This window comes from Eptesicus fuscus, chromosome 6 (genome assembly GCF_027574615.1).
Source record: "Eptesicus fuscus isolate TK198812 chromosome 6, DD_ASM_mEF_20220401, whole genome shotgun sequence".
In the NCBI taxonomy this organism is placed as follows: domain Eukaryota; kingdom Metazoa; phylum Chordata; class Mammalia; order Chiroptera; family Vespertilionidae; genus Eptesicus; species Eptesicus fuscus.
In genome coordinates this window covers 80,599,103-80,624,317 of record NC_072478.1, presented here as the reverse complement: position 1 = coordinate 80,624,317, position 25,215 = coordinate 80,599,103, and the positions used below count along the sequence as shown (strand labels likewise).

At 38.8% G+C, this 25,215-nt stretch overlaps 1 protein-coding gene and 1 long non-coding RNA gene across 3 annotated transcripts in view; one reads left to right on the top strand and one right to left on the bottom strand.

Moving 5' to 3' along the window:
• The window catches only part of DIAPH1 (diaphanous related formin 1), an 87,934-nt gene that overhangs the window by 41,649 nt on the left and 21,070 nt on the right, over positions 1-25,215 (top strand). For both annotated transcript variants that reach the window (XM_054717977.1, XM_054717978.1), the window contains 2 exons: positions 799-913; positions 1,423-1,431. In XM_054717977.1, coding sequence (XP_054573952.1) covers positions 799-913; positions 1,423-1,431 — 124 coding nt within the window. The remainder of the gene's footprint in view (positions 1-798; positions 914-1,422; positions 1,432-25,215) is intronic.
• Positions 634-8,859, bottom strand: LOC129149497 (uncharacterized). Its single transcript, XR_008556394.1, has 3 exons — positions 8,844-8,859; positions 8,506-8,581; positions 634-738 (listed from the first exon to the last, which is right to left on the bottom strand). It is a non-coding gene; the product is annotated as an uncharacterized LOC129149497 (long non-coding RNA).

The following is a 25,215-nucleotide window of genomic DNA, read 5'->3' as shown; positions in this document are numbered from 1 at the left end:
TAACACACAGTTTGATAATAGTCATTTCACTAATCTACAAGGTACTGATAATTTTGCTGATCTCAAGTCATGGATTAGTGGATACAGCCCCACTACCTCCACCCTCCAGTAAATGAGTTGCACAGGAGATGTTTGCATTGTTCAGTATTATTCCCACTATGTGTTTGCATTAACCCTTTTCTTCCAGAAACCAAGTTAAAATAGAGTTTAGGGATTATAAAAAGAACAAATTTGGCACAGTTAGCCAAATTGATGGGAAAATATGTGATGTAGCCCTAACCGGTTTGGCTCAGTGGATAGAGCGTCGGCCTGTGGACTGAAGGGTCCCAGGTTCGATTCCGGTCAAGGGCATGTACCTTGGTTGGAGGCACATCCCCAGTAGGAGGGGGTATGCAGGAGGCCGCTCATCGATGTTTCTCTCTCATCGATGTTTCTAACTCTCTATCCCTCTCCCTTCCTCTCTGTAAAAAATCAATAAAATACATTTAAAAAAATATATGTGATGTAGAACAGGGGAAGATGTGAAATAATGCCTTACTGCTTCTAAAACTAGTGGATTTGAGGTTAGAAGGACGATACATAGCATAACTTGAATAATCATCAACAAACACACTGGAAGCATCATCTCCTGATTTCATCATGAAGAGCACAGCTGTTGTCTGTATCACAGGTCCATCTGATTCTGGTATAGACAGTGCTAATAATCGGCCAGCTACCTCTTGCTTCTTAATCAGTTTTCTAGGATGGAAAGTACAGAACTTAGCTTAGTAACTCTTAACACCCTGCCTGTATCCACAGTTTGTCGCTGAGGACCTTTCCCAGAACTGCTTCTGGACAAAGGTGAAGGAGGACCGCTTTGAGAACAATGAACTTTTCGCCAAACTTACCCATGCCTTCTCTGCCCAGACCAAGAGTGAGTCCCTTCCTCTTTCATGCAAAAAGGGCCAATGTAGTATTTAGAATATGCTATAAACTGGTTTCGCATCTCTTTCCCTTCCCTGGGTGAGGGTTGAAGAGAGATGGGATTTCAATTTGCAAGAAAATAAGATGTTTTTATGTTCTGGGGATGCTGGATTTGGGAAAGAGAATTGTTGTATATGGGTTGCTATTCCTTCCTCCCCCACCCCCAGTTGTTTTGCATGTAGGTATTTTATATCATTATAACTTGTGGGGATATGAGATAAGGTGACAGCTCAGTCTGGCCCCATTTTGATGATGCTCTTGAACCAATTCTGGCACTGCCGTTAAGGTACTACCTCCAGACCTGCCTACCAAATAGATAAGGGTTGGGCAGAGTCTTTATAGGTCAGGTGGTTGAGCCTACTGTCTGCAATAACAACAAACCATGTGTGATTCCTTTTTTTTCTTCCATTTTTCTCCAATATCTGATGCTTTCTCCATCCTGGCCCTTTGCTCCTGCAGCATCCAAAGGTAAGAATATAGAAGGGCCTTTTAGTTGGGTATCTTTAATATTAGAGAAAAAGTGAAACAGATATAAAGGAATTACTCTTTAGAAAACTGAGACTAAAGATTGGGGTTGATTTCTCTTTTCCTAGTATTTTTTATTTTTTTAAGAGTACAGGAGAACCAGTAGCTGGGTTATTAACTGTCAGGGGAGAAATTAGACTACCATATACTTATTCTGTTTTTGGAAGTTGAGGGACAAATTAAGTAATAATACCATTATCTTACATTTCTGTTGTGTTTTACAATTTCCAACGTACTTTAACATAACTTTACCCTATTTGACCTGCAAAGAAGCATTATGAGACAGGCAGGATGAGTGTTACTGCACTCTGTAGAATATATGAATTAAATAGGTAGCTTGCCCAAGGTTATATGACCAGACCCAGGAGTCTTGACTTTTGGTCCATTTTTTTTAATACATTCTGGTCCGTTTGTGTGTGTGTGTGTGTGTGTGTGTGTGTGTGTGTGTGTGTTTTTTTTTAATATAAATTCTTGCTTCTTCACTTTCATATCTTCACCTTTATTTTAGAATTGCTGATCTTTTTTGCCCTCTTCTTTCTTCCTTCCTAATTCTTGTGGTTTTTGTGCTCCTTTAATATGCCTTGTGATAATTTTATATTTCCATCTTCTAGCTTTACTGTTTATTTAGAGGTTTATTATGACCCTAGTGATGAAATGCTCTAATGTTGGAGCATTTTCCCCCACCCCCTGTCCAGTAAATAAGCATTTTTAATAATAATAATATTTTTTTTATGTGATCTAATGGGACAAGGCTATACTTTGTTCTAATAAGGAGCCTAAGAGATTGCTAGATGCCTTTGGTGGCCCTTAGTTTCCTGTGGGTATCTAGGAGTGTGCAGTCACAGTGCTCAGGCCTGTCTTGTTGCCCTAGCCTTAGGGCAAAGTGGCCTTTTCTTCTAAGAGAACTGTCACCTTCCAAACCAAAGTTCAGCTCAATGAGTTACTTCCACCCTTAGTTAAAAATGCTGTGATAATAAACGCTTATACTACTATGTAGTACATCAACAAAGATTAGTTGGCAGGGAAAATCAAAACACATGAATTGCTAATTTGTTAGTTCACAGAATCTGTCCGTGTGTTGGCCTCTGGCATGAGTCCCTTTCTTGTGGCTGGGCTCTTAGTGCCACTGCAAATGTTCACTGCCTGGGCCCCTTTCCTCTCCATCCTTCTTTTATCCTGTACATTTCTATTCCTATTGATTGTAGTGGGGTTTCCTGCCGTTTAGTGGTTTTCCTTGGCATTTTATTCCTACCATGAATTGGTATATAGTATTTTAAAATACTCAACCAAGACCTTATTGCATCTTTTGTTATTGTCAACAATGTAATCAAACTTGTTAATGCCTCTTTAGCTCTCAACTTTGGCCCTGGAAACTACTTTCTATTCATTGAAAGTTCTAACTTCCTAACAGCTTTAGCTTGCTTTTTTTAAAAAAAATTAATCTCTGTATCTTAATCTGAAAAGAATAAGTATGAATTTGATAACTTAACTTAGTTTAGTTTAGTGGCAGTATTGATTTTCGTATAGTAATAATCATCACTAGATGGCTGTTGTTTTGATGAAGGAAATTTTTAACTAGTCTTTGTTTTATCCTAGTTTTTAAATATCTCTTCTTCCAGTTAGGACTTTCAGCTGTTAAATTGGCACACTGACTTAATTTCAAGTTCTAGAAACTTCAGAGGTGAGGACTCAGAGAACCCAGATCTCATCAGTGTGAAAGCAAGGTTTACTTTGCTTCTTGGTGCTTTAAACATGTCTGGTATAAAATTTCAGAACATTCCTCCTTAATTTTTTTTAAGTTGGTAACCAGTTGCAGTTACCAAGTCTCTTATTCATAGTCTTAATATTGATAATATAATTAAATGATAGATAAATACTCATTACTATATAAATATTCCATCTTCAGATGAAGAAGTAGAGACATGGGTTAAAAACTTTTTCGAGGCCAGAATAGTATGTGCTAGAGCCAGGGTTCACACTGCAGACTGTGGGACTCCAAGCCCTTGCTCTAGCCTTGGCTTCCTAGATGTGTACGTTTGTGCCCTGAGAGCTTCTGAGAAGGAAGATCCAGACAAAGCTGGAAGAAGGGATACACTGGCTTCTGCAACCACTTCATTCATTTAGGCACAAATGTCCTTGAATTGACAGTGACTCTTAGGTACGAAAAAGATTAGATTAGGGAAAGTGAGATACCGGATATTTAGGGTTGAAGGGGAGCCAGATTCTGATTACAGTATATTCAACTGTAGCAAAATTAACCCAGTTGGAGAAATAAGACATGCTTATTTCGTTCTTGTAGAAGCCCTGCTTAGATGATTCCAGCCCAGTAGCTGCCAGCTTGATGAGGAAGTTATTTGGACACTAGGTTTTCATAATATTGCATTATTTCCTCTCTCACTTGCTAAATGCAACTACTCTTTTTTAAAACATGCCTGTATCACCCTTATATTTTACTTCTACCTAAAAGTTTCCATATACCTCTTGGCTCCTCCAATATCAGGCATTAAAGAAAACATCTGTCTCACTCTCTACATCTGCCTCCTATAGCTAAAGGTCTTCAGCCACTGGCTTCATTAAGGTTCAAGAAGGTATGTACCTTTTTCTAATAGGAGAGCTAGGAGAGAGGAATGGTCCTCAAATTTATACTACAAGTTCTCACATACATTTTTCTCTCTCAAGGGTTACTCTCTTATTTCCGAACTCTTGACTTCCTATAAATCAGGAATTTACTTAATTGATTTATTTTTTGCCAAGAGTTCAGATTTGATAGGCAGTGCTATAAAACGTCTAGTACTTTCTTATTTTCCTTATGGTGATCAGTAAGAAGTCTTATCTTGGTCTCTTTGTTGACTGCTTCTTTAATTCCTTGGGAACATGCTCAATAGTTAACTTTTTTTCATCCTTTCCTAGGGAGCATTTTTATCACGTGGTGGCCTCCAGTCATTATCTGTAGTACCTACAAGATAACTAGCTTTTCATTCTGCTTTCTAACTCTTTTGTTGATTACATGATCCCATTAAAACTATTATGTTTTAAAAATAGCGTGGTAAGTGATTACTGATGTTCTTTTTAGGTTTATTACTTTCTTTTAAAAATCTTTTGGGTTCTTAAGATCCACGAACTAATGTCCTTTAATAGGTGTGAGGTGGACAATATATAGCATTAGATGATCTCTCTCTGTTAAAATATGATGTGCATTATTGGGAACTGTGAACATAGAGCAGTTCTCCAAGTGGTTAATAAGTGATTTAGAAAGAACTCTGACAAAAAAGCAAGATCTTGATCAAGAGCTGAGAATTTCATAAAAATAACAGTATTCTAGTTAGGATAGAACTGTGTGGGTCCAGATACCAAGGTTTGTGCTGTTGTCCCACAGGTCAGACTGCTGACAGTTATGGCTAGGTTTAAATCTGTCCTGCTCTCGCAGAACTTTCATGGTTCAGGCTTTAACAGGAGTCTGTGGTGGGGAAGCAAGCTCTTTCCCAAAAGGGATCCAAGGGTCTTTTCCCTTTTTCCTGTGATCCTCTTCTGTCCACTTCATGGCATCCACCCAGTTGGATCTTTATCAGGAAAATTCCTAGTGAATCTTTGTAGCCTCTGCAACTTGAACCTCTAGAAACAAAATTTTGTAAGAGCTCAACATGCTTCACCTTACTCAGTGAGTCTTTCGGCAGAAAGATGTCTGTTCTGTCAGTTCCTTATGTCTCTCAAGTGTGTGGAATTAGAACAAGTGAACATTTGTTGGGGTTCTTGTATTTACTAACTTCTCTTGGATATTGAGTAGGGTCATTGTGTTAGCAAAGAGAAGTCGAGAGGTTCTGTAATATCAGCTAGTACTTGTAATTTATAAATATAAATCTACTCCATCACTTGGGGTTACAAGGAGTCTGATAGGGGAAAAGTGGTATCTGCTTTAATCTGACTACTAATGAGATTGCACCAGAGATTTTTCTTCATGCTTTGACTCTTTACCTCATCTGTAAAATGAAGTAGATGAACTTAAAGATACCTTTCAGTTCTAAAATGCTGGTTCTGTTATATATATATAATTTATTTTTCTTCTTTCTTGCATAAGCTGTCTTTGATGTTACCTATCATCATCTCAAATTCTTTTGTTTAGACAGCTTTCTAAAAAGCTCTGTGTTTTGTTTGTTGTGGTATGAGTTTCTTCTTTTTCCATGCACTGGTGAAGATTTAAGGGAGAGTGTCATCAGATAAAGATAATTAAACTTTAATTCCCTCTAAACTGGAGGAATTTGATATATCTATCTGCAGTGTGCTCTTTCTCCTTTTCGCCACCAGATGGCACATGGATCTCTTCTATTTTAGATGTGTCATTGTTACGTCTGTTAGTGACGCAATCACGTTAGAGAGAGGCAGCCTCTGTTGTTTTCAAATACAAACTGCTTAGTATGCTGCCCTCTACTGTCTGGAAAGTCATTTGGAGGACTGGTAGTAACATTAAGACAGGAAGTTATACTTGCTGTTTTCAAACGGATCTTGTCCTGCTCAGCTAGTGTATTTAATAGGAACAATTTAGTGTTCTTTTGGGAGCTCGGAGTCTGGAGAATGTTTCTTGTTTTAGTCCGATAGTTTCATGAAAGCATAGCCTTCCTTTTAGAGTGCTTACATAGAGAACCATACTTTATCAGCTTGGTAGTTCATTACAAATGTTTATAACTCCATTATATATACATTCATTCTTCATCTCTGTCTCACTTTCTACAAAATAGCTACTTCAAGCACATAATAGAAGTATCCACTGATTATACACTGGTAATTTCCCAGAGATATTATACTGAATTTATTTCCTTCAGGGAATTCCTCTGGCCTGCCCTGGGTAGAATTTGCTGGTGCTTTAAAAATTTTTACAGTCAACCCTTCTGTGACATTTGTTGGCTTCTGACTATCCCAAGATAATCTCAGTTTTAGAGCCTCCTCCTAGTTATTCAAACTTGAGTGTGCCTGTATTATTATTCTGGACATACGTAGACTGAAACTGTATCTTCTAAACCTAAGACACCACCCACCATTACCTGCAGATTCTAGATCTGATTTCTGACAAAATGTCCTTTTTACATGGCATTGTCTGAGACTTAGATCATCTCATAGGGGATCTGTATTGCCTAAATTTCTGTCAGCTTGATGCAGTCAGTCCCTACACTTAAATGTCTGTTTCTACCAGTAATTTCCAACCTTTAGTGTGCATAAGGATTACAGGAGGAGCTTGTTAAAAGTCCAGAGAGTCCAAGTTACAAGGACTGTAGACAGGTATATTTTTAACAAGCATCCCATGTAATTTTGTTATATATTAACCTGGCTTGACCCATTGCTTCAATTTTCATTCTTTTTCCATTTTCTGCTTGTTGTCTTCCCTTCCCTGCCATAGTTTAGAGGCTGCTCTCTACTTTTTCTTGTGATAACATTTTTATGTCTGTGTCAGAGTAGATAATGTACAAGTGTTATCTTTTTTTTTTTTTATGGAGGTCATGCTAGATCACTTTGGAAACAATTTGACATTGTCTACTAACTACTAACATTTTGGAGGCTCTGCTTCAAGAGCACTTGTTTCTACAAACGTATTTTCTTGCTATTTTCCCAGCCAGGTCTCAATAGGCATCTTTGGAGGATGTTTTGAAGTTCTCTGGAGTCAGTGAAGTACCTGGGACCTACTTAGAGATTGACTGGGCTGAAGAGGATGGATGGAGGGAGGATGATTAGAGGTCTCTCAGGCTTTTACAACAAAGATGGAGTTGATGAGAAACTGGAGGAAGTACAGATCATGATGGAGTGTTGTGGCTGTGCAGACATAACTCTTGTTAAGTTTGGTTATCCTCTCTCTAGGGAGACCTGGAGTTGGTAGGGATCAAGGACGTGATTAGGAGGAGGAATGGGATCTCCAGGAAATTTCAGAGCAGAGTAGACTTTGGGATAAGCAGAAGAGGATCCAGTGCTCTTTGGCTACATACTGGAGCCCAAACTGCTGCCCCAAGAAAAAAGCACTGTTATGAGGGTCCCTTACACTCTGGGAGTTGTTGGGTCTTAATTTTCTGCTGACAGGGACAAATCTCCCTCCAAACATAAAGTAGTAGCCAGACTAGTTTTCAGGGAGCCCTAAGGGCATCTCCGCCACAGATTGGTTTTTTCTGGGCTTGTTTTCTGTTTCTCTATTATCTGTTTTTCTGCAAAGGTAATATAGGGAGTTCAGAAGTCAAGATAGTTATAAAAAAGTTTCTTCCCACCTTGTATTCATCCATCTCATCCTTCCCCTACCCCTCCCCTCTAGAGATTACCATTTTTATTAATTTCTTGATTATCCTTTCAGTGTGTTTTTTAAATGCAATTATAAGCAAATACTAATATAGATTCTTATCCTCCCTCCCTTTACCAAAAGGCAACATGCTATCTATACTGTTATATATTGTCTGTATCCTGGAAAATGTTCCTATCAATCAATACATAGAAATTTTCCTTGTTTAAAAAAATTCTAAAGCATGTATTTTATAATGAATACTATGACAGTACAAAAATATAGTAATGAAGCAATTGGTCCTTTTTTTGAAACAGTAGCTGCAATGAGCCATTTGATCTGACTGCATCTTAGCATGCGTGAGTCCTTTTTTTCTCTCTGTTTTCACTGAAAACCCTATGTCATGACCGAACAGTTAGTGACCCACACCAATTCCATAAAAATACAGCAACTCATTCTAGAGCCTTTCAGCATTGTGGTATGAGGAAAAGAGACTTGAAAAGTTCTGCTAAGGGGCCTTCCAGACCTCTAGCTAGTTTACTGGAGTGTTATACTCTAGAGCAGAGCTTTGTGTCACTAGCATAAGGGCACCACTTCATACAGGGGCATAGTCTTCAAAAAAAAGTATGACCTACCTAATTGTTTCTTCTTAGCTTTTGTACTGAAGGAATTGCTCTAGAACTTAGTACCCTTTAACTGTCCCGTGTTATAACTCTACAGAATCAGTCTCTAGTTTATTCAGTATTTAGGTGGGTGTGGGTGCTCACCTTTGGAGCAGCATGGATGAATGCTCATGATACAGTGCTATGCAGGAAACAATTGTGTATAATCTTTACTGCAATCCTGTTTTACAGAAAAAAAAAATACAGCAGAAGTAAAAGATAGGAAGGCTAACTCTTATAGTTACCAGAAAACTATGAGTTTTTGTTAGGGTGCTAGATTTTTTTCCTTCTATTTTTCTATAATGTGGTCATCTTATTTTTATAATGGGAAGGACAAAGGGATTAAGAAGGAAATTTGCCAAGGTCCAGGATGCTTGAAAAGGGTGTTTCTATAAGTCTTGGACCTGATAAATTAATGTGTGCAGAATAGAGAGCAGTCTTACAAAGCAGGTAATGGCGTCTTTTACTTCACTCTCCATAATGATCCTAGCCTTTTGGAAAATCAGATTCCACCTGAAAAAGCTATTTGTTCTTCTCTCAACTCCCTTGGGTATGGAAACCCCTGTTAAACAACAGAAGGTCATTGGTAACCCCATGTATGCAAGATGAGATGCAGTCATCCTTTCCTCCTTTATCCTACAGTAATCCCAGCTCTGTTCTAAGCGTCAGTGACTTTTTCTTTTGTATATATTAGATTGGAATATAAGACACTGTGTGTGTGTTTAAATTTCTTCTTGGCAAGAAAAACTGCTAAAATCCTTTTAAGAAGAATGTCCCTCTTTTCCTATTCTACTTGCATTTTTCTTTTCAGCCACGGGGTGTGCGCAGTTGAGCTATTTTGGCTCAGGTTCCAGATTGTGAGGTCAGAGACTGGGGATTGGAGGAGAGCATCAGGTGACTTTCAGTAACAGTGATGACGGTCCTGCCCTCATCCCCACCCTTTCTTCCCCTCCTCTTTCCCCACCCTTTCCTGGCTTCTACCTTAGGAACAAAGAAGGGAAAAATACAGCAGTATGACGAGAACCAGCAGCTGCAGACTCAGGCTGGGGGCTGGGTGTTTATTCCATCTGTTCTCTTTGTTCCACTTTTACACTATTCCCCTCCCAGTCCTCTGAATAAAACGGAGGGTATTTCTAGGATCCTTTGTTACAGAGAATGACTTAGAAATCTGCAGTTTATCCAGTATTTAGGTGGGTGTGGGTGAGACAGAGCAGATTAAAAATGCTTCAAGCATCTAAAAAAGATGAAGGTATTTTGCCTTCTCATTCTTTCTTATTCAAAAATACCTATTTAATGTCAGAGACTGTGATAAGAACTTATCACCTATTATTTCAAATTATTAAAACAATGCTTCTAATAGGTATTACCTTCATTTTATAACTGAGACATACCAGCTACAGAATTGATGTCCTTTGCTTATTAAGATCTCATAGCAAATAAATATGAAGCCAGAATTGGACCCCAGATCTGTTGGACTCAGAATTCAGCATTTAGTGAAAGGGAGTGGTAAGAAGGCAGGCATGTTTAGAGAAACCTGAGGTGCCTGCGTTTGGGGACTGGCATGGCACTGCTCCAGTACGCTTTGCTTTTCACCAGAAGGCAGTGTCCTGATTTCTTCAAAAAGTAGATGTCAAGGTAAAAAATGAGATCAAGGGGAACATAGAGATTAAAATAGAATTTTTTAAACATGTCAGTCAGTTGCAGTGTTTGGACCTTATTTAGATCCTGATCCATTTTTTAAGAAAGGAAAGGCTTTATTCCTGGTTCCTTAATTTGATGCCTTTTTTCCCCTGCCCTCTAGCCTACTGTTCCTTGCATAAACCTGTCTGTCCTACCCTTTTGCTGACTTGCTCGGGGCACTGACTGTCCTTCAGTCCCTACCCACCCAGATCTCTAAAGCTGATCTCTTAGCACTCCCTCATTGAGTCACCTTCCTGGGTGTGCTGGGAAAGTGTGTGAGAAATTCAGTGACTGTATTGTCTGAATGAGCCATGCTTTGAGAAGTGCCTGGATTTCTAATACTGCTTTGCCCCCACCCTTTCAGAATCCCATCATGTCCCCCTCTTCCTGGTTCTCGTTGCTTTGGAATTCTGTCTGGCTTTGTTCCTGTCCTTCAGGTTTATCCATTTCTGCCAATTTGCTCCATCCCTCCTTACAGCATGCACAGCCAATGATGTAGTTCTGTGCAATTTAGCAGATGGCTATCTGTTTTGGCCAAGAGGCCAATAGTGGGAATCTGGTTACCTTTGGGCAGGGATAACAGCTGTTCATTTGGTATGCTCTCTCCCTGCTTTTCCCTCCTATGGGGTGTACCTATAAATGGCTGTGAGGTGCTGAATTTTTCTCTCTTGTACATTACAGCTATGAGGAATATAAAGTAGAAATCCTCCACCTGGGCAGCTTCTTACATTAGCACATGATAGCACTCTCGTGTTCTGTCCTCTTTCCTGAATCAGAGAACTCGGGTAGAGCTTAACAGACATGGCTTATTGTATGCTGGGTGGATTTCGTGATTCCAGCGCTATGTTTCCCTCACAGAAAGTTTGTTGTTATTTCCTAGGGATCTTACTAAGTGTTCTACTCTTTTAGATATACCGGGGGGAGATCTAGGACTCTTCCACAAAGACCCTTTCTTCAGCAAGAACTACAGTGGTACCATTGTCCACTTTTTTTTTTAAACTTCCTATTTTGATTCTGTGCTCACATGTGTTATATGTGCTGCAGTTATCTCCCTTTCTGGATATTCTGCTGCTTTTTTTAAGTAGCAGAAACAGTTAGTGACTTGTACCCACAGCATGTTTGTGCTTTTCCACCTTTCTCATGTGTTCTCTTTTAGTCATAAGGTACTTGGCTTACTCAAGGGAGGTGTAGCATATGATTATATTCCCTAATGAATAGGGACAAATGCCTCAGGCTTTGTCTTGGGCAGAGCAAGTAGTGTGGTCCTGAGTAAGTGAGTGAGAATTAAGGTTAGGTGCAGTGCTTTGTAGCTCAGCCTGAATCTTTCAGCTCCGCAGATGTAACTGGCGTTAGATACCAAAGTCCTTTTTCCTACTTACTCCCACCTGCAATTCTTAAGCACTTAGTTTTCAGGCTGTCAGACTACTCCCCCTGCCTCCATTTCCTGTTTGTGGTCTTCATTGAGAGAAGCCTGCTACAGGAATTCCTGGGGAAGTGATGGCTATAACTGCAGGACTCCGGAGGCCCTTAGCTCATTATGGAAGTTGGGGAATACTGTGCAAAGCAGGACCTCCCTTCCGTCCTGTGGGCCCTTAGAAACTAACTCTGTTACCAATTATAACCAAGCAATAACGGATTCGGGCTGCTGACTATGCCTTGACTATTCTTAGTCTTTAGAGCCTGAAGATTATTTTTCCTTCTTGTGCCTCAATTTCTATTCTTTGATTTTAGAATTCAACATGGGATCAAGATTCATGATCCCATAAATTAGCTTGGGCTCTGTAAGATTGATTGTTTTGACATATTAAAAAATGATGAAGAAAGCAAAATGGGGTCCCTCTGTTGGACAGCAGGGGGTGCCCTTTCCCTTCGCTTTATTGCCCGGCACTCCCTGCTGCACGCAGCCATTTTAGACAAATTGTTTTTGTTTCCAGCTAACTCCATTTTGTGTTAGTGACGCAGGAAAAAAAGAGTGCGGCAAGGGAGGGGGTGAGACTGGGAGGGAGGCACTCCACACACTCCTTTACTCAGCACTGGATCACCAGGGACTTCCCTTGCTGCAGGCTGCCTGCATCCTGAGCAATAGATGCAGCAAGTCCCTGCCAGCTGAGCAAAGAGCAAGTGGCGACTGGCTGCTGAACACCTAACAGTGACAGGGAGCTAGTTTCTGACAGCAGGCAGAGCACCCCGTCTCACTGAGAATCTAAACCCAGGTTTAGGTGGTTTTTATTACATAGATGTTTAGGATGGTATTCTCAATTATAGGATCAGCTAAGAAGAAAAGGCCTTTTAAATTTTTATTTTATTTTATTACTGTTTCCATCACAATTTATTTCCATCACAATTTATCCCCCTGTACCCTCTTTCACCTCCACCCACCCCCTCTCTCCAGCCCAAGAAAAGGCCTTTTCACTTAGGCCTGTCTGAGAAGAGTTAGATGCCTTGATGACTCTAGGAAAACAATCATTTACAAAAGTTTTTATTTTGAAAATTAAAAAAAACAAACAGCCCTGGCCGGTTTGGCTCAGCATTTAGAGCATCGACCCTCGAACCAAAGGGTTGTTGGTTTGATTCCCAGCAAAGGGCATGTACCTCGGTTGCAGGTTCATCCCCCAGCCCCTGTTGGAGCACATACAGCAGGCAACCAATTGATGTTTCTCTCTCCCCTTGCTCTCCCCCACTTCCCCTCTCTCTAAAAAAAGCAATGGAAAAATATACCCTGGGGTGAGGATTAAAAACAAACACATATACAATATCTATATATATAAAAACCTAAGTGACTGTTACGATCAGTCGACAGAATGACTGGTCAATATGATGTGCACTGACCACCAGGGGGCAAACGCCCAATGCAGGAGCTCCACCCTGGTGGTCAGTGCGCTCCCACAGCCAACCTCCCTTGGCCGGCTAACCTCCCACAGTCCCTCCCCCTGGGAATGGGCAAGACAAATTGCTGGCCAGGCTGAGGGACCCCACCCATGCATGAATTCGTGCACTGGGCCTCTAGTATACATATAAAGGGCATAGTATGAATATCTGTGTTCCCATCACCCAGTTTAGAAATTAATTCATGGCTAGTCTTATTTATCTACCTGCATCAGCCCCCCTCCTTGCCATCCCAGTTATTTTAAAGTATGTCATAGTTAGTCATGTCATTTAATTCTTAAGTAGTTCAGAATGTGTATAAAAAAATAAGGGCTTTAAAAAATATCATTAGATATTAAAATGTTTAAATTTCTCGTTATCGTATAGTACTAATTTTTTAAAATCATTTGTTCATTTGAATCAGAGCCAAACAAAATTTATATATTGCACTTGGTTGATGTGTCTTTATTTCCCTCTCCACTTTGTGCTGTCTTTCTCATTTTTTAATCTTGCAATTTATTTATAGACTTAATTTCTTAAGGAAATAGGGAGGATCTCTCAGGTTAGGACACAGAAGATACAGAGCCAGACTTCTCTTCTTCATAGAGCAGAGCCTCCCATCTTTAGGGTTTTCCCCGAGGTGATGGCAGAGGAAGTGAAGGGCAATGCTCTGCAGCCTTCAGGGGGAGGAAGGGCTGGAGACTCTTACTGGAACAGTGGCTCTTTTTTTTTATTTTATTTAAATCCTCACCCGAGTATATTTTTCCATTGGTTTTTAGAGAGAGGGAAAAACAGAGAGAAATATCAATATGAGAGAAACACATCGATTGGTTGCCTCCTGCATGATTTCCAACCAGGGCTTGGACTGGGGAGGAGCCTGCAGCCGAGGTACGTGCCCTTGACTGGAATCGAACCCGGGACCCTTTGGTCTGCAGGCCTATGCTCTATCCACTGAGCCAAACCAGCTAGGGCGAAAGTGGCTTATTTCTCCTGACATGGTGGCCTGTTGCCCAAAGTCTTTAGAAAAGTTTTCAGACTTCTGTTAATAGAGAACATGGTTGAAGTGGACCATGGTCTTTCCTAGGAATTAAAGACTTGTTAAGCTTTGGGACACTGGATTTACATGCTGTGTAATATCTGCATCCTTAGGGTGACTCCAGATCCTCAGCTTGGTCTTCCCACCACTGTCTCCCTGATCAGACCTAATGAGTTAGCAGCACTTCATAGACTGTTCTATAAAAAGAAAAAAATACAATTTTGGGGGTGGGTATGTTTGAAAATTCTTCCATGGCTTCAGCATTATAACATCCCAACTCTTCCCCATGACCTTTTTGGAGATTACCCCTGAGTTTGACTTATATACACACGATGAGATGAAAGCTCTTGCTTGATGCTCAATTCTCCCCTTCCCGAAATGGGTCAGTGACTCTGACTTTTAGCAGTCCCAACAGGCAGTCTGTTCCCTTGCTCCTGGGGAGGGCACAGGTTACAGAAGGGAAGTGGCAGGGTCTGACCTCTTGGCAAGGCTGGCAGGGCACTTGTGAAGTCTGGTCCTTGGAGACTAGATTGGCTGTGTGCCAGTTTGGAAGCCGTAGTTCCCATTAGCGAAGTGCTTTGAATCTGCTGAAGAGGTCAGGATTGCAGCAACTAGAAACGTGCTAGAAACCCTGGCATTAACTCACCTTTTTACCAAAGAGTCAACTGAGTGATAAGGGTCTCTTTTCTGTATTTTCAGCAGAGAGTCACAGACATATGCAAATAAGATTTTCCTCCTTTCCTCTGTGCTAAGAAGCTGTCTGTACCTACTTCTGCATCCTTGCTCTGGCAAAATGGGCTGAAACCCAAGCATTGATAGGTTATATGTTAAATGCTATAAAATTGTACGCTGAATTAATGCACCATTCCTCTAACAGGGCTGAGTCAGCTGCTAATGGGAGTATCCTATGGGTTCTACATTTGACTCTATTGCTGGTTGTCCTTGGGGTCCCTCCCTCCCCCAACCCAGTGTGAAAGCATAAGCACAGCCAGCTGTCTAAGGATATGAAACTGTTATAGGTGGTATCCAGACCCATGCCTGTTTTCTCGTTCTCAGTTCCCTGGTGGGTGACAACTTAAAAAAAAAGTACACATAATTACACTGTCTCACTACCTTTAACAAATCGATTTGTCCATGTTCCCTTGTAGTCTACTTATACTGTATATGTAGTATTTATATTATAATCAAAATCATGTGTGTATTTTTCTTCCTTATTTCAAGTTGAAGTGTACAAATCATAAGTGTACGAGTCAATGAATTTTCACAAAATTAAAAATGAAATTTATATCCATGCAATCAACACCCAGATCAAGAAACAGAACATTACTAAGAACTGGAAACTCCTTGTGTCCACTTCCAGTTACAACTGATGACATAATCCTCCCGCCCCTGACCTAGAGTAACCACTATCCTGACTTAACACCATGGTTTGCTTTTACCTGGCTCCTGTTATGCACAACATATTTACTTGTTTGCTTGCTCTTACAATGCATTAGTTCCTTCAGTATTGTTGACTCATACCACTTTGAAACAAATCTACTAAACTAGAATTGATATTTGTCTACACCAAGCCTGTTTGATTCTTTTTATGAGATAATTCTCAAATCCATCTATTTCTGTCTGTCTTCAGCCTTGCTCTAACCTTGTCATTCCCTCATCTCTTACCTAGAATGCTAACCCCTTTAAAAAAAAAAAAGTTTTTATCAGTCTCAGTGACAGTCATTCTCTGTTGTATAGTAATACTTTAAAAAATAATATACTTTTGCCTATTTTTCTTGACTTATAAATGGAAGATTTTTTTATCGATTGCCTCCCTGCTAGAAAAGTGAGGATGATACTTCTCTTACTACCCTTCCTTTTTCGCCTCCAAATTATCATTACCTAATTTTTAGGTCATCTTCTTTTTTAAAAATATTTTTTTATTGAATTTTGGAGAGAGAGATAGAAACATCAGTGAGAGAGAAATATTGATTGGCCACCTCCTGCATGCCCCCCTACTTGGGATGGAGCCCACAACCCAGGGGTGTGACCTCTTGGTGCATGGGTTGACCCAAGCACTGAGCCACACCCATTGGGCTAGGTATTCTTTTAATGTTTAAACTTTTTATTGTTAAATATAATAATAATAATACAGAAAGCTACATAGAGCCAGATATGCAACTTTGAATTATTACAAGGTGAATACTCTTGTAAACGCCACATGTCAGGAGATAGAAAACCTAGGGGAACCCCTCCCCCATGCTTTTTCCCCTCTAAGAGAAATCACTGTCCTGATTGGCAATCACTTCTTTATTTTTTATCACCCAAGTTTATATTACTGAACACTAATTTAGTTTTGCTTGTATTTTAAAATTTCATTTTTGTCTCTCTTAATCTATAGGTCCTTCTTCTTTTTCTTAAAATTCATTTGTTGTAAAAACTATATCACTTGTCCCGTGGAGTTTCCCATAATATGGATTTTGTAATTGTATTCCCGCAGTGTAGTTTCTGTGTCCTTTATTTACTGTAAATTGGTAATTGAATCTAGAGGTTCAGTCAGAATCAGGCTCTATTTGTTTTTTTGCCAAGACTTCATAATAGGAATTAGGTTTCTCTTCAGAGGGCACATAATGACTGGTTGTCCCTTCTGTGATGTTAGCAGCTATTGATTTTCAGTGCATAGATCTATTAGTTCATTAGGGTTGCAAATGGTGATATTCCAAACAAAAGGAATTCTTTCTATATTCTAGATATTGTTTGTCACTTAAGTGTATCACAAACATCTTCTCTGACTCTGTAGCTTGTCTTTTCACCTTTTTTTTTTTTTACAGTGTCTTGATGAACAGAAGTTTTTTATGAAAAAGTGCTTAGATTTATCGATCTTTTCCTTTAAGATTAATACATATTGTGTCTTGTTTAAGAAGTCTTTTAGTCACTAAGATAATTAATCCTATAGTTTTGCCTTTCACAGTAAGGTTTTTAATTGATTTCTTTGCTTTTGGATGCAATTTCTTTTTTTTCTTTTTTTCTTCTCATATGGATACTTAGTTCCAATTTCATTTATTGGGAAGTATGTTCTTTTCCCAGTCATTTGACATGCTCAGTCTGCTATATCAAGAGCCTTTATGCATGGGTCTATTTTCTGGATTGTACTCTCTTCTTTTGGTCATCTTGTCTATCCCAGTGCTGATATCACATGATCTTGATTATTATGATTTTATAATATATGTTGATATCTCCCATTTTTTTGCTGCTTTCTCATGAATGTCCTAGCTCTTCTTGGCCCTTTGTATTTCCATACAAATTTTTGAATCAGCTTGTCAACTTAAAAAAACCCAAAAACAACCTGAAGGAAACAAAAACAGGAACCTGTTGAGATTTTTATTCTAGACTATATGAAGCAATCTGGAAAGAATTGACCTTTTAACATTATCAAGTCTTTTAATCTATGAATTATCCATCTATATTTACTTACCATTTTAATGTTTTTCAATAAAGCTATATTCCTCCATAGTGAGGGGTCTTGCACAACTTTTGTTAAATTTATTTCTAGATATTTCATATTTTACATGATTATTTTTTACTTCTTTTTATTTGCTCATAATTTATCCATAGATTTGTTTAGATTGTTTTTATACTGACAATCATCATCTTCAAATAAGTGTTATTTCTTCCTTTCTGATTCTTAGAATTTGTGTTTCTTTTCCTTGCCTTATTGCACTGGCTCAGACCTCCAACCAATGCTGTTTAATGAAGTGGTGATATTGAATATTTTTTTCTTGCTCTTCATCTCAGAGGGAAGATTTTTGACATTTTGGTATGTTACAAACTGATAAATAACTCTTTATCCTTTGGTGTGCATTTCACAATAACAGGTCCATAACCACAGTATAATTATCAAAATTAGGATATATTTAGACTTAGAATTATTATATCTTGTGGATTGACCCTTTATCATTATGAGTTGTGTCTGTTCAAAGCACTAGCATTATTAGAGATGAAATCTTTATCTGATTATTAGTATAGCTACATCAGGTTTCTTTTGGTTAGCAAATTTTTTTCTACTATCTTACCTTTTACATTTCTGTGGCATTATTTAAGGTGTGTCTTTTGCAAGTAGAACATATTTAGTGTGTATGTTTTGAATTCAGTCTGGTAATCTTAGTCTTTTCACTGCAAAATATTTAATCCATTTGAGTTGATGTATACCATGTTGCTATTTGTTTTCTGTTTGATTTTTTTTTTTAACTTACATCCTATTTCTGTTCTTGCTTTCTTTTGGATTCTTTTAAAATTTTATTATTTCACATTTTCCCTAGTCATACATTTTTTACTGTCCTTTTTGGGGGTACCTTAGAAATTACAACATGTATGCTTGACTTACTGCAGTCTAATACAAACGATAACTTACAACCTTCTAGGCAATGCTAGAACTTTAAAACATTTTAACTCTATGCACTACGTATTCTCTTTTGAGTTACTGACATCATACATTTTAATTCTACATGTTTTAAACCCCACAAACATTTTACTATCATTTTGTAATATCCATATTCACTTAAAAACACAGTGTTTTTCCTTCCTATTTGCATTTCTGTGTAATTTTTTTTCCGCTGCCTGAATTAAATACTCTTTTTAGTATTTATTTTAGTTAAAGTGTATTGATAATGAATTCTCTGTTTTTGTCTAGATATATCGTTATTTAACCTATATTTTTGAAGGGTATTTTTTGTTTTCCTCTTTTTAAAAAAATAGAGAGGAACGGAGAGGGATAGGGAGAGATAGAAACATCAATGATGAGAAAGAACTATTGATCGGCTGCCTCCTGCACGCCCCTACTGGGGATTGAGCCTGAAACCTGAGCATGTGCCCTTGACTGGAATTGAACCCAGGACCCTTCAGTCTGGAGGCTGATGCTCTAACCACTGGGTGTGTTTTTCTCTTTAAAAAAAAACACACAAAAACACTCCACTGTCAGTGTTATTGTTGTTCATTTGAAGGTAATATATTGTATCCACTGCTATTTAGAGAATTTTTTTTCTCTGATTAAAACAGTTTTACTGTGATGATGTGCCATGGTGTAGTTTTCTTTGTATTTATCCTTGGGATTCTCTGAGTATCTAGATTCTGTATGTTGAAGTGTTTCTTCACTTTTGGAAAGTTCACAGCTATTTTCTCTTTATTGCTTCTGTCTACTTTTTTTTGGCATTTTATTTTGCTTCCAAGTTTCTGGCAGTGAATATCACAGCACTCCATTTTGTGTGTATATGTGTGTGTGTGTATGTGGTTTGTTTTTGTTATTTTTAATATTTTACTCTCAGCATATCTCTCTGCCTCTCTAAAGTTTCCCTTTTAGACTGAAAGCCTGTGACTCCTCTCATGCTCCCTGACATTTCATAGTCAATATTTCCACCTCTTCTCCAGCTTTATTGAAGTACTAGAGGCCCAGCGCACCATCTTCCCCAGCTGCCCACAGCCAACCCCGCCCCCCACCGCCACCCACCCCAGTTCCCCGTTCACCATCAGGTGATCAGTGCCTGATGGTGGGGGCTGGAGTGGGGTGAGGGATCAAGAAGTTGGCTGTTCCCGCCCGCTCGCTGGCCCCACCCCGCCCGGGTGGCCATCAGGCGATCAGAGCCTGCTGGCCGGGGAAAGGGACCAGGAGGTGGTCAGTGCGCCTCATAGTGACTGGTCCACCGGTCATTCTGCCGTTAGGGTCAATTTGCATATTACCCTTTTATTAATAGGATAGAGGCCTGGTGCACGGGTGGGAGCTGGCTGGCCTGCCCTGGTGGGGGCCCCAGATCAGGGTGGGGGTCCCTGCTGCGGGGCGGGGCCGGGCTAGGTGAGGGGCCATGGGCAGTTTGCAGGCTGGCCACACCCCCGCTTTGTCAGGAAGTGCGTTCAGAAGACATCCAGTCTATCCAGTCTAATTATCATATTACCCTTTTATTAGTATAGATATTTCACAAAAATGTGCATATACTGGTATTTAATATATGCATTTTGATGAGTTTGGACAAATGCATACATCTGTGATATCACCACAATGAAGGTAATAAACATATCCATTACCTCCAAAAGATTTCTGTTTTTTTTCATATTTTCTATGATGATTTTCACAGCATTGAACAATTAAGAAGTCATGTAATCAAATCAGTCTGTCTTTTACTTTGTACCATCTTGATTTTGTGTTTATCCTTAGGGAATTTTTCATTTTTTCAGAATTGTACTTCTATTTATCTGGAATTTATTTTTATGAATAGCATAAAGTTAATATCTAATTATTTTTCTTCAAAATGGCGAGTCAGTTTTTCCAATACTATTGGTTAGACCCAGAGTCAGCAAACTATGGCCACCCCATTTTTGTTAATAAAGTTTTATTGGAACACAGCCATGCCCATTTGATTACATATTGTCTATGACTTCTTTCATACTACACCAGCAGAGTTGAATAGTTCCACCTTAAACAGTATAGCCCACAAAACCTAAAATATTTACTTTCTGGTCTTTACCAACCCTGGATTAGACCATCCTTTTTTCATTGATCTAAATTTCTACTTTAGCATGTACTAAATGTTTTGTGTTTATTTATGGAATCTCACTACTTTTTTATTAATTATTAAGAACTTCACATGTTCTATCAATATCACTCTCATAATTATTGTAGACCTATTTACTGTATTTTATTGACTCGAAGATACAATATGTTTAGTCAGGTTTATTAAAGTATAATTTGCATATAGTAAAATTTACCCTTTTTATGTGTGCAGTTACATGATTTTTTGACATGTATACAGCCATATAACTATCACAAGCATGATAGAGAACATTTTGATCACTCTAAAAAGTTCTCTCCTGCCCATTTGTTCATTCTCTCTCCTGACCACCAGTCCTGGAAACCACTAATCTGTTTTCTGTCCCTAGAATTTTGTCTTTTCCAGAATGTCATATAAATGGAGTCATACACTAAGTAGCCTTTTAAGGGTGTATTCTTTCACCTATCTTAATGTATTTGAGATTTGTCCATGATGTGGTATGCATGTTCATTCCTTTTTATTGTTGAGTATTATATCCATTTACTAGTTGATGGACATTTGGGTTGGATCTAGTTTTTGGCAATTATGAATAAAGCCAATAGAAACATTTGCATATGAGATTTTGTATGGACATAATTGTTTTCAGTTTTCATGGGGAAATATGTAGGAATGGGATTGTTGGGTCATATGCTACAATAAATGTATATTTGATTGTATAAGAAACTGGCAAACTGCTTTCCAAAGTAGCTGTACTATTTTTTGTTTTTTTTTATGTACTGTTTTGTGTGGGGTTTTTCCCCCATTTCTATTAGCAGTGTGTGAGAGTTGCAGGTATTTTGCATCCAGCACTTAGTATCATTAGTTTTGCTTTTTAATTTTAGTGATTCTAATGGGTTAGGGCTTAGTTTTAATTCCTAATACATAGTTCTAAAGCCAATGATGTTGAGCATCCTTCCATGTGCTTACTTACCATCTATGTCTTCTTTGGTGAAGTGTTTACCCAGATTTTTTGCCTGTTGTTAAAAATGGGATTTATTTTCTTATGGTTGGGTCATGAAAATTGTTTATATGTTTTGGGTACTAGTCCTTTACCAAACATGTTTTGCAAGCATTTTTCCCCAGTCTATGGCTTGTTTGTTAATTTCTTAATAGTGTCTTTCAAAGAAAAGTTTTTAATTGTGATGAAATTCAGTTTGTCAAATTTTTTAATGTTTTTCATTATTTTCTACTAGAGGCCCGGTGCACGAAATTCATGCACTCAGGGGGTCCTTCAGCCCGGACTGTGCCCTCTCACAGTCCGAGAGCCCTCAGGGGATATCTGACTGACAGCTTAGGCCCGCTCCCTGTGTCAGACATTTTTAACGCTGCCTTGGAGGTGGGAGAGGCTTCCGCCACCACCATTGTGCTCTCCAGCCATGAGCCTGGCTTCTGGCTGAGCAGCGCTCCCCTGTGGGAGCGCACTGACCACCAAGGGGCAGGTCCTGCATTGAGCGTCTGCCCCCTGGTGGTCAGTGCGCATCATAGCGACCGGTCCTTCCTCCCTTCAGTCTATTTGCATGTTAGCCTTTTATTATATAGGATTGCTGTGTAACAAATTATCACAAGGAGTGGTTTAAAACAAAAAATTTATTATCTCACAGTTTCCATGGGTCTGGAATCCAAGTTAGCTGAATCCTTTGCTGAAGGTCACACCAAACTGAAATCAAGGTTCTGGCTGGGCCACATTGCTTTTAGGAGCTCAGTGTCCTCTTCCAAGCTCACGTGTTGGTTGAATCCAGTTCCTTATGATTGTAGGACATAGATTCCTGTTTTCTTGTTGGTCATCAGGTAGGGGCTGTTCCCAGCTCTTAGAGGCTTCCCACTATGCCCTGCCATATGGCCTTCTCCACAGCATGGCATTTTGCTTCTCCAAGAACAGCAGGGCAGTGTCTGCTGGAGCTTTGACTCTTTCTGACTTCTCTTATCTCTGATCTCTAAACCCTTGTTTAAAAGGGCTAACCAGAGTAGGTCAGGCCCACTCACACTCAAGGAGAAGGGCTATATACCGGGTATGTGCACTAGGAGGAGGGAAACTTGGGGGCCAACTTAGGATTCTTCCTACCACATGGTTTGCACTTTTTTGTTTCTTAAGAAATCTTTGCCTACCCCAATGCTGCAAAAAAATTTTTCCAAATTCTTTTAAGTTAATAGTTTTACTTTTTCCATTTTGATCTCTGATCCATTGTGTGTGTGTGTGTGCGTGTGTGTGTGTACGCGTGTGTGTGTGTGTGTATGTGCGCGCATTTATTTATTTGAGATATAATTCACATATTATAAAATTCACCCTTAAAAGTGTATGACCTGACCAGTTTGGCTCAATGGATAGCGCATTGGCCTGCAAACTGAAGAGTCCCAAGTTCGATTCCGGTCAAGGGCGCATGTACCTCGGTTGCGGGACATCCCCAGTAGTGGGTGTGCAGGAGGCAGCTGATTGATGTTTCTAGCTCTCTATCCCTCTCCTTTCCTCTCTGTAAAAAAATCAATAAAATATATATATTTTTTAAAAAGTGTATGATTCCAGCCCTAACCAGTTGCGCAGTGGTTAGAGCATTGGCCCACAGACTGAAAGGTCATGGGTTTGATTCTGGTCAAGGGCACATACCTCAGTTGCAGGCTCAATCCTCAGCCCCAGTGGGGGAGAGGGAGTGCGGAAGGCAGCCAATCAATGTGTCTCTCTCACATCGATGTTTTTCTCTCTCTGTCTCCCACTCCTTTGTACTCTCTCTAAAATTCAATGGAAAATAATATCCTCCGGTGAGTCTTAACAAAAGCCAAATAAAGAAAAAAAGTGTACAACTCCAGAGTTTTTATACAGTACAAAGTGGTGCAACCACTGCCACTCTACAATTCTAGAACATTTTCATAAAACACAAAAGAAACCCTGAATCCATTAAGCAGTCACTCCCATTTTCACTTTCCCTATTTGGCAACCACTGATCTACTTTCTGTCTCTATGGATTTGCCGATCCTGGACATTTTCTATCAAAGTAATCATACATTGTGTGCTCTTTTGTATCTGGCATCTTCACTAATCATATTTGCATTGTTCATCCATGTTGTTGTCACATGTTTCAGCACTCCCATTTTTCTTCTTATGGCTGAATAATATCCCATTGTATAGATATACCACGTTTTATTTGTCTGTTCATCAGTTGATGGACACTGGGTTGTTTACACTTTTTGGCCATTATGAATAATGCTGCTATGAACATTTCCTTTTTATTTTTAAAATTTAAATGGTATTTTTTAATTACAGTTTACATTCAGGATCATATTGTATTAGTTTCAGTTGTATTGCATAGTGAGTAATCATATTTGACTAAGTGTACCCCTGGATATTCCCAATACCCACCTGGCATCATACATACTTATTACAATATTATTGACTATATTTACTTACTGTATTCTTTTATTTATTTATTTTTAACTGAACTGTTTGAGATAAGTACTGGCATCATGGCCCTTTATCCTTAAATTCTTCAGTATGCCTTTCTCAAATACAAGGACATTCTTTTCCATTACCACAGTTCAGTTAGCACATTTAGAAAATTTATTGTTGATATATTACTGTCATCTAATATAAATCCATATTCAAATTTCACTGATTTAATTAGTGATTTTTAATATCTTAAACAATTACCAATTATTTTATTGAGGTGAAATTCACATAACATAAAATTAACTGTTTAAAGTTAATAATTCAATGGCATTCATAAAATGAAGTGGGAAGTGTTCCCTCCTTTTCTGTTTTCTGGGAGAGATTGTGTAAAATTGGCATTAATTTTCTTTATTTTTTAAAAATAAATATATTTTATTGATTTTTCCACAGAGAGGAAGGAAGAGGGATAGAGAGCTAGAAACATCGATGAGAGAGAAACATCGACCAGCTGCCTCCTGCACACCCCCCACCGGGGATGTGCCCGCAACCAATGTACATGCCCTTGACCGGAATCGAACCTGGGACCTTTCAGTCCGCAGACCGACGCTCTATCCACTGAGCCAAACCGGTTTCGGCGGCATTAATTTTCTTTAAATGTTTGGTAGAATTCTCTAGTGGAATCTTCTTGGCCAGGAGATTTCCTTCTGAGGAACCTTTTTAAATTATGAATTCAGTTTTTTAAGTGGTTTCAAGTAGTGTTTGAGTTATCTATTTCATCTTGGTTGACTTTTGGTAGTTTTTGTTTTTTGAGGAATTGGTTCACTTCTTGTAAGTTGTCCAATTTACGAGTACAAAGTTGTTTGTAGTATTCCCTTATTATCCTTTTCCTGGCTTCAGGACCTGAAGTGATACTCCATTTCTTCCTGCCTTCTCTCTTTTTATCTTTGTCAGTCTTCCTAGATATTTATCTATTTTATTGATTTTTATGGCACAGATATGGTCTTTCTTGGATATGTGAGCATTTGAAAAAATGTTTATTCTGTTTTTGGGTGAAATGTTTTCTCTCTTTCTCTCATATACACATACACAGGGGTTTATAGTTGTAGGTTTACAGTTCATATGAAAAATAATACAATAATTAATAAATAATAATAAAAGAATAAGCTCTGAGTTTTGTGTATACGGGTTGTCAAACTATAGCCCCTCGAGCTGACCACCTGTTTTTGTGAATAAAGTTTTATTGGAACACAACCATATTTTGTATGTATTGTCTATGAGTGCTTTCATGCTATAGTGGC